This window comes from Cyclopterus lumpus, chromosome 1, assembly GCF_009769545.1.
Source record: "Cyclopterus lumpus isolate fCycLum1 chromosome 1, fCycLum1.pri, whole genome shotgun sequence".
NCBI classification, from domain to species: domain Eukaryota; kingdom Metazoa; phylum Chordata; class Actinopteri; order Perciformes; family Cyclopteridae; genus Cyclopterus; species Cyclopterus lumpus.
The window spans coordinates 24,820,933-24,830,213 of NC_046966.1; the positions used below are offsets into that span (position 1 = coordinate 24,820,933).

The following is a 9,281-nucleotide window of genomic DNA, read 5'->3' on the forward strand; positions in this document are numbered from 1 at the left end:
GGGTCAAACTGACATGATTGATCATTTGTTTTTGTAAATAAGCCGTACGTATTTATTTGTATTCTGTGTTTTTATGATTCAGACTTATTCATCAACGCTCCGGCTTAAAGTTTAAGACAAACGTATTTATGCAAGATAAGTTATTTATTTATTTGTCATGCTGGTTAACTTATTTTGTACCGTGTTCATCTCTGTGTGTGTGTGTGTGTGTGTACAGTTCCTAATAAAGATGGACTTAACTAAACGGTGTCGATTATTAGAGCGAAGAGGGCGACATTTACACAAGAAGTTTATTCACTAAAAAAAATATACGTTACAAAAATCAGAGATGTGAGGTTTTAAATGTTCACAGACGGCAACATGACGGCTCTCAAATGTAGCGCCCCCCACACACACACACACACACACACACATCTCTACGTGGCCATCGCGTCCTCCTCCGTCTCCTCTGGCTCCACCCCCCACACCTGGACACGCCCCTCCATGGCCGTGAGGAGGCAGGTCTCCGTCGGGTGGAAGGACAGCGACTGGACGACGGCTTTCCCCACCGGCAGCTTCAGGGACAACGACCCCTGAAGGTCAGAAGAAAGAAGAAGAAAAAAGAGACAATCGTGCTGCGTTCAAGTGCGACTGGGATGAAAGCCCGGAGGTCACAGGCCGCATGGTTTCGGTAGAAGTTTGCACTGAATGACAACAGGCTCCCTCTGTCGCTTCTGTCCTCTTAAAGGGATGGTTTGGAGGTTTTAAAGTGTGTTTGTGTGAGGTTCTCCTCCAGAGTCAGAGTTCTACTGCAGTAGATGAGAGGAACAGAAACTAGAACCAGGGACGTTCTGCTGTGGACGTATTTTAGACGCCTAAAAGAATCAATGTCAGTCTAAGTGAAACAGGAGCTGTTCTCTTTGAAATACGTCCACAGCAGAACATCCCTTTAGTCCTGTCTGGTTCTCCATCTACTGCAGTAGAACCTCATACAAACACACTTCCAAAACATCCCTTTAGTCCTGTCTGGTTCTCCATCTACTGCAGTAGAACCTCATACAAACACACTTCTAAAACATCCCTTTAGTCCTGTCTGGTTCTCCATCTACTGCAGTAGAACCTCATACAAACACACTTCTAAAACATCCCTTTAGTCCTGTCTGGTTCTCCATCTACTGTAGTAGAACCTCATACAAACACACTTCTAACACATCCCTTTAGTCCTGTCTGGTTCTCCATCTACTGCAGTAGAACCTCATACAAACACACTTCTAACACATCCCTTTAGTCCTGTCTGGTTCTACTGCAGTAGAACCTCATACAAACACACTTCTAACACATCCCTTTAGTCCTGTCTGGTTCTACTGCAGTAGAACCTCATACAAACACACTTCTAACACATCCCTTTAGTCCTGTCTGGTTCTACTGCAGTAGAACCTCATACAAACACACTTCTAAAACATCCCTTTAGTCCTGTCTGGTTCTCCATCTACTGCAGTAGAACCTCATACACACATCCAAACCACCCCTTTAGTCCTGTCTGGTTCTCCATCTACTGCAGTAGAACCTCATACCCACATCCAAACCACCCCTTTAGTCCTGTCTGGTTCTCCATCTACTGCAGTAGAACCTCATACACACATCCAAACCACCCCTTTAGTCCTGTCTGGTTCTACTGCAGTAGAACCTCATACCCACATCCAAACCCCCCCTTTGAGTCCCCAGTGTTCCCACTGACCTCCACCAGGTCCCAGCAGTAGACGTGCCCGTCCTCCGAGCAGCTCAGGACGTGGGTGTCTTTGGCCGACAGGCAGCAGTCCAGCTTGTAGCCCTTCATCTTGTGTCCCGTGAACCTGCGACGCACAGACGTGTTCAGGGTCCATTGTGAATATCAATCTTTTTTGTCACGCTAACGTTTGATGGTGTTGTCGTGAGTTGTTGTTGTTTTTGCCGAATTGTGGTTTAGAAAAGACCAATATGGGACAAACGGCCATTTGTCGGTCGTTGTTGTTTTTCTTTTCTCTTTGAGTTGAGTTCCAACAGATCTGAGGTCTGATGTTTTAAAGTAAGAGGGTTCTATGATGTACAGAGCTCTCTTCTCCTAGAACTCACTCCCCCAGCATCTCCCCGGTGCTCTTGTCCAGCAGCCGGACGGTTGAATCCAGACTGGAGCTCAGGGTGCACTGACCGTCCTGACTGAAGCACACGCACGTGATGGGACCTGCACACACACACACACACACACACACGTGACGCGGGTTACGGCGGGGTTCTCTCATTATTTACCTTCAAAACGGAGAACCGATCACTCACTGCTGACGAAGTCCACGTGCAGCTCCCCCATCCGCAGGTCATAGCGCCGCACGCGGCCGTCCACCGACCTGAAGCACGCAGAGGAAACCGTCAGGGGGGAATAAGAATGTACTTCCAGGCAATATATATATATATATATATATATATATATATATAGGAGAAGTGAATTAAAAAAAACAATCTTAAAAGTGCGTATGGGAGATTCTGTGGAGAAGTTAAAAAAAGGCCGCAGTCCGAATGAGATACAATGAATAAGTGATCAATAAGTTCTGAAGGGGAACTCGTAAAGCGGCGCTGACCCGGTGAGCAGCTCGTGCTGCACCACCTTCAGGCTGCTGACGCTGTCCCGAGCCTCATCGAGGACCTGGATGGGCTCGAACCGCCTGGACCTCGTGTCCCAGCACCGGACGGTCCCATCGAGGGACCCTGGAACACACACACACACACACACACACACACACACACAGAAATAGAATAATTTTAAATTAACTGACAAAACAACAGTGGAAAGATCGATTGATTTGGCCAAAGGTGATTTATCACATTGAGCTCCAAACACACACACACACACACACACACACATATATTTTACACGCAGGAGGACTCACCAGACAAGATGACGGTGGCCTCCTCGTTGAACTGGACACAGTTGACTTTCTGTGAGCGGAAAGGAAGAAGAAATAAACAAAAAAAAGTATTCAGACGCAAATGAAAAACAAAAAGATAAATGTTAAATCGGACAGACAGGACTGACCCCGGCGTGACCTCTGAGCTTGCGCGTGACCTGGGCCGTGGCGACGTCCCACAGGATCAACGACTTATCAGAGCTGCAGGAGCAAAGCTGGCTGTTGTCGTAGGAACTGTGGACAAAAACACTCTTAATTATTCTTTCATTTCACGTGTTTTTTTTTTTACAACTTAAAGCTCACGCCGCCACGACAGGCGGCCGCCTCACCCGTCGGCGTCCAGGACCTCGTAGCCGTGGCCGCTGTAGGTCTTCAGCAGCGTGCCGCGGCTCACGCTCCACAGCTTCAGGGACTTGTCGCTGCCGCAGGACAGAAGGTAGTTCCCGTCGGCTGGCCGAGACGAGAGGGAGACGAGAGTGAGACGAGAGTGAGACGAGAGTGAGACGAGAGGGAGACGAGAGTGAGACGAGAGGGAGACGAGAGGGAGACGAGAGGGAGACGAGAGGGAGACGAGAGTGAGACGAGAGGGAGACGAGAGAGAGACGAGAGGGAGACGAGAGAGAGACGAGAGGAGGTGCAAATTGAACGAGGGATGATTTTCATGGACGACTCGTGAGCCGCGTGGGGGAGTTCACACTCGGGGGGCCGGAGGCTGCGAGCTTCGACCGGATGAAGCGCAACGCAACAAGGACCTGGTGGTGACCTTGTGGTGACCTGGTGGTGACCTTGTGGTGACCTTGTGGTGACCTGGTGGTGACCTTGTGGTAACCTTGTGGTAACCTTGTGGTGACCTTGTGGTGACCTGGTGGTGACCTTGTGGTGACCTTGTGGTGACCTTGTGGTAACCTTGTGGTGACCTTGTGGTGACCTGGTGGTGACCTTGTGGTGACCTGGTGGTGACCTTGTGGTGACCTTGTGGTAACCTTGTGGTGACCTTGTGGTGACCTGGTGGTGACCTTGTGGTGACCTTGTGGTGACCTTGTGGTAACCTTGTGGTGACCTGGTGGTGACCTTGTGGTGACCTTGTGGTAACCTTGTGGTGACCTTGTGGTGACCTGGTGGTGACCTGGTGGTGACCTTGTGGTGACCTGGTGGTAATCTTGTGGTGACCTTGTGGTGATCTTGTGGTGACCTGGTGGTGACCTTGTGGTGACCTGGTGGTGACCTTGTGGTGACCTGGTGGTGACCTTGTGGTGACCTTGTGCTGTTAGACTATTAAAATATAAAGATACACCTGCATTCGTCCACGGAGGGAAGTCCAGGTTCAGGTACGAGTAAGAGAATACAGAACCAAGATTACAAAATATATAATAAAATAAAAGTAAAACACTGAGCAGCCGATCCCATCTGTTCTGCACTGGATCTCTGAATGAGTAATACATAAATAAATATAAATATGTATATACGCCGGGGTGCACTGTACATTCTTTTTCTTATTCCATTTTAGCTCGTTTTATATTTTATATTCTCTTGGCAGTTTGTTATTGCATTTAATGTGTTTTTCTTTTGCTCTTTTTCGACTCGTTGCTGTAAAATTAAACCTATTAATCGTGGATCGTGGTTTTTATCTGGACCCTGGTCCTGCCTGACACCTCCTGCCTTCATCATCATCATTATTATTATTATTATTATTAGTTGCATTGCATTGCAATACAACTACTGCTTTCCTTATTGTTCGACTATATCCTCTGTTGCTGTTATTGTTGGTAGTTGTAACTGTGTCATCATACTACTAATCTCATTATACGAATAATTTCATATTCATTGAATCTGGTCACATGACATCTATTCTTCTGTCCATCCTGATAGAGGGATCGTCCTCTGTTGCTCTCCTGGAGGTTTCTTCCCTTTATAAGGTTGTTTTTGGTTCATAAGGAGAGGTCAAAGGTCAGGGATGTTGTGTGTGTACAGATTGTAAAGCCCTCTGAGGGAAATTTGTAATTTGTGATTTTGGGCTATACTAAATAAATTCAAATGAATCAATAAATAGTGTCTCTCTCTCTCTCTCTGTCTATCAATACATACGAACATATGATTTATGAATGAATCTATTAATCATTTATTATCAAGTCCATGTGCAAGAAACCAGATATAAGGTCCCACAATAAGCATGTTTTTAAAGTCTTGAACATGAGCTGAAACCTTAAAAACAAGCTACTTATCAGGAGGATGAATGTGTCTCTGTGTGTGTGTGTGTGTGAGTGTGTGTGTGAGTGTGTGTGTGAGAGTGTGTGTGAGTGTGTGTGTGCGTGTGTGTGTGTGTGTCTCTCTCTCTCTCACCGTTGAAGCGAACCGCCCTGACTGCTCCTTGCTGACAGTCTATGGTCCTGAGCAGATGCTTCGGGAGCTGAGGGGCCTGAGGTCTGGGCTGAGGGAACGACATGACTTAACCTGCGTGGGGGGGGGAAACAACAACAACAACAACAACAACAACACACTTAAACACGTGAGCCACACTGACCAACTTCTACTTCACTGCAACACAAACTATTACCTTATTTATTTCCACGTGAAAAGGAATGCACATTAAAAGTATTATAAAAGCAAACTACCGTATAACGTTACATTACATTGTAATACAGTTATTGGCTTCGGCAGTGGGACGAATTTCGACTGGACTATTTACGACAGTGGACTAATTTACGACAGAACTAGTATGTTTTACGGCTGCTCACGTTCGTCACTTCCTACTCACAGTAACGTTAGTTTTTTTCCCCCGTTCCGCTTAAATTGTGAGTTAAATTTCAGCCGGGGGCCATGTTGTTATTCTTGTTGCAGTTAATACGACAAATAACTGTATTTATAACAACGTTATTCCGTGTCTGTGGCCGTTAACCGCTTCTTCCATTCATGTCACCCGTCTTGTTCGCTGGTACCGCGCAATGCACGCTGGGATAAAAGAAATAATACTTCTGTCAAAATAAAAGTAGAAAAAAAAACCATCCTGCCGTTACGTCGTCACTTAACGCTTTTACTTTGAAACTCCCCGGATATGACGTCCCTCTTCCTCCCCGGTCACCGTTAAGTGTCTCATCGGCTGTCTTTCGATCAGAGAGTTTACATTTCTAAATAAAACAAGCAGCCCGGGAGGGAATATTGTCTTTATTATGTCTTTTAACAGTCTGTCCGACCCGAGGAGAATAAATAAGATCATACGGTGAGTGTTGTTATCGACGTAATTAGCATTTAGCTCGGTTTAAGCTAACTGCTGAGCTAACAGCTAACCTCTTAACACCAGCCTATCTGGGATTAGTGAGTGCTTCATGCTGAGGGCCCCCCGTGGGGCTGCAGGTGGACGGGGCACAGTCACACTTTCCTGCACATGCCACTTTTATATTTTATAATGTATACTTGCTTTAAAGTACTCTCATCTGTTTGCTTTCATTATGTCTAGATTATTGCGCTATATCTTTAGTGTTTTTATTTAATATCTATTCATTGTACATTGCACTTGGCCAATAAATAAGATTGTTCCGTTGCAGGTACAAGGCCCCGAGCACAGACAGCAATCCCACACTGGAGGACCCCACGCCCGACTACATGAACCTGCTCGGCATGATCTTCAGCATGTGTGGACTGATGCTCAAGGTGACTCACACGCACATGCACGCACACACACACACACACATACACTAAACCTCATCTCTGGCTTGTGTGTCCATGTTAAAGGGCTGTTGCCCCTGAGCGTCAGACCTCGGTCCGGCCCAATCGTTCCATTTAGAAGATTAAAGGTGAACTCATCCTTTTTTATGAGAGAAGGGTGATGATGATGATGATGATGATGATAATGATGAAGGGCAGTTTTCGACTTTCAGCTCTAAGCAGACAGCAGCAGGCTCGCATGTCTTCACAGTCCAATAATTTATCGTTTGTTTAATTGATTGTCTTTTTATCAACAAATTACACTTTTGACTAGATTTTTTTAACATTTTATTAATATTTTTTTTAACTAATAGCATTCATCATTTATTTCCATTTTTTGGGGTTTTCTGTCGGCGCAGGAAAAACACAAAACGTTTGTTTGTTTTAACGCCTTCCAAAAGCACTGTCTGAATAGTTGGAGTATCAGATTCACCCTCCGTCTGCAGGACAGAAGGGATGGCTGTTGGTCCTCGAGAGCCACTCACAGGGCCGTTGGCATCAAACCGTTCACGCCCGTGCAAAGGATTCTGGGTGTTTCCTTTTGACTGGGGACTGAAATTCGATATCCAGATGAACTCTGTGGTGAAAAGCTATTTACAGCCAAGGAACGTCGGCGAACTTGCGTCCATCCTCTCTCTTAAAGATACCAAGACCGTTATCGCTGCGGTGACCTCCTCAAGGGCAGCCTGACCTCTAACTGGTCCTCGCAGCCCTCCCCCGATAACCCGTCAAATACAGGGTGGATTTTTAAGGTTCTTTTATTTGCGTTAAAAGCCACAGATGGGACGGCTCCCTGTACAGTTCCTAAGTGTGTGTGTGTGTGTGTGTGTGTGTTTTCAGCTGAAGTGGTGCGCCTGGATCGCGGTCTACTGCTCCTTCATCAGCTTCGCTAACTCCAGAAGCTCCGAGGACACCAAACAGATGATGAGCAGCTTCATGTGAGTACAGAGACCGTGGGAAATATCTAAAGCCAGTGCGTCCAAAAAGACATCTTTATAAGTAATAACAATAATTTAGTAATAAACTGAATTAGTCCAACCTATAAGTGGGAGAGGATTTTAATTTTATGCTTCATTGACTTTCTCTGGAGTCTCGAAGACGACGGTCACGTCGGGTTATTGTTTTTACAAAATGTCCACGTTGACCATTCAAAAGCGGAGTCTAGTTTATTAAATTGTTCCAGTAGTGGATCACAGTTGATCGCATCGATTTTAGATCATTTAGCATATTTGCTGTGTCGCTATCAGGAAGAACCCCATAATATACAAGTATGATCAAATGTTTTTGGCTCCACGGCCTCGGTTCCCCGTGTTGAATTATTCAGCTCTGGATCTGGAGGTTGGACTCGCTCCCGTCTGCCACCGAGACGAGCCGGCGCTAATGCCCAAAAGCTTTTAACTGGTGACCTCCGGCAGCCGCCGCGCTTTCCATTTGCTCATGAAGGCGTACTACACCCCGCCCCCCCACCCCCACCCCCCGCCCCCCCGGTCCATCGTCTAGATGAGGTGGTATTAAAGACGAGCCCGGTGCGCTCTTAGGTTAGGGACGCCAAATGTTTGTCTCGGCATGGAACGCGAGACGCCGAGTTCAACGCAGCGGCCTCGAGCGCGCAGAGCGCTGTAAACACGCCGTGTGGGCAAAACATTTCTTTATTTTTTTTTTAAGGCTCACGGACCAAAACGAATGCAAACGTGGGAGAAAATGCAACTGTAGCAAAAACTGTTTGTCCGCACCTCAATTTCAGGCTTTTTGCTGAACGGTACAGCCGTCGGCGCCATAATGTGATTTTTGTTCTTTCATTTATTTATTTATTTATATCCTTTTTTAAATGCTGTCTCTGAATGATTCTCAATTCTTTTAGCCTTCTACTCTTTTTTTCCGAGCAGGAAGGTGATCAGACGTTGTGTGAAATACAGCTTTTTAAAAATAAATCAATATAAATTGTGGCACACTTGACACGATGTCCCCTCCCGCAGGCTGTCCATCTCGGCGGTCGTGATGTCCTACCTGCAGAACCCTCAGCCGATGTCGCCGCCGTGGTAACCCGAGTGGGGGGGGGGGGGGGGGAGGGGGAAATCGCTGACGCTGAGCTGATTGACCACGCCCCCTTCCTCCCTGGCCAATCAACGAGTAACAAGACGGAGACGGAAGGAAATCTAGTGTGATGGAAAGGAGACGGTAAAGAGGACACTACTTCAAGACGGAGACATCGGGCGGTCTTTGACTGCCGTCTCGTGTTTTATTTTCTCTTTTCAACCTTTTTCTACTTTTTTTTTTTTTTTTTGATGAAAACTTCAGAATTCTGTTGCAGGACGTCATAAATAAAGTTGTAAGATTTTTAAAGGATCTGCTTGCTTTTTTGTTTGTCTCTGGAGGAACACGTCAACGCCGCACCGTCTTCACATTGTTGGTTGTTGTTTACCTGCAGAAGCTTTCTTGTCAACGTTAAGGTTGATATTAAATGTTATTACGGCAAAACATAAAAATATAAATCGTTAACGGATGTTTCATCTGATTGTGTCCAGGTAGGCAACACGTGTTGCTACCGTTGGTTTAACCAAGTAACTTGTAAACTAAGATTCTGATATTTTGAAGCTCCCATCCGACTTTGATTTTAAGGAACTATCAAGTGAAGCTTGTATAAGACCACCAAAGGGCGAT

The 9,281-nt window shown here is 46.0% G+C and overlaps 2 protein-coding genes across 5 annotated transcripts; one reads left to right on the top strand and one right to left on the bottom strand.

Moving 5' to 3' along the window:
* Window positions 1–249: 249 nt before the first annotated feature.
* wdr83 (WD repeat domain containing 83) lies at window positions 250–5,869 on the bottom strand. 4 transcript variants are annotated; one of them, XM_034539489.1, is made up of 10 exons: window positions 5,674–5,869; window positions 5,259–5,369; window positions 3,248–3,368; window positions 3,047–3,152; window positions 2,901–2,949; window positions 2,592–2,718; window positions 2,293–2,360; window positions 2,092–2,200; window positions 1,718–1,832; window positions 250–572 (listed from the first exon to the last, which is right to left on the bottom strand). In XM_034539489.1, the coding sequence occupies exons 2-10, from the start codon at window positions 5,359–5,361 to the stop codon at window positions 417–419; spliced, it is 954 nt and encodes a 317-aa protein (XP_034395380.1). In that variant the 5' UTR covers window positions 5,362–5,369; window positions 5,674–5,869; the 3' UTR covers window positions 250–416. The 4 variants fall into 4 exon arrangements, with proteins under 4 accessions (XP_034395380.1, XP_034395397.1, XP_034395389.1 ...); XM_034539506.1 differs by having other exon boundaries at window positions 5,549–5,869; XM_034539498.1 differs by having other exon boundaries at window positions 5,473–5,869.
* A 76-nt stretch (window positions 5,870–5,945) lies between these two features.
* wdr83os (WD repeat domain 83 opposite strand) lies at window positions 5,946–8,960 on the top strand. Its single transcript, XM_034539528.1, has 4 exons — window positions 5,946–6,135; window positions 6,461–6,566; window positions 7,461–7,558; window positions 8,597–8,960. Exons 1-4 carry the CDS (start codon window positions 6,086–6,088, stop codon window positions 8,661–8,663), a joined length of 321 nt encoding a protein of 106 aa, XP_034395419.1. The 5' UTR covers window positions 5,946–6,085; the 3' UTR covers window positions 8,664–8,960.
* Window positions 8,961–9,281: the final 321 nt, after the last annotated feature.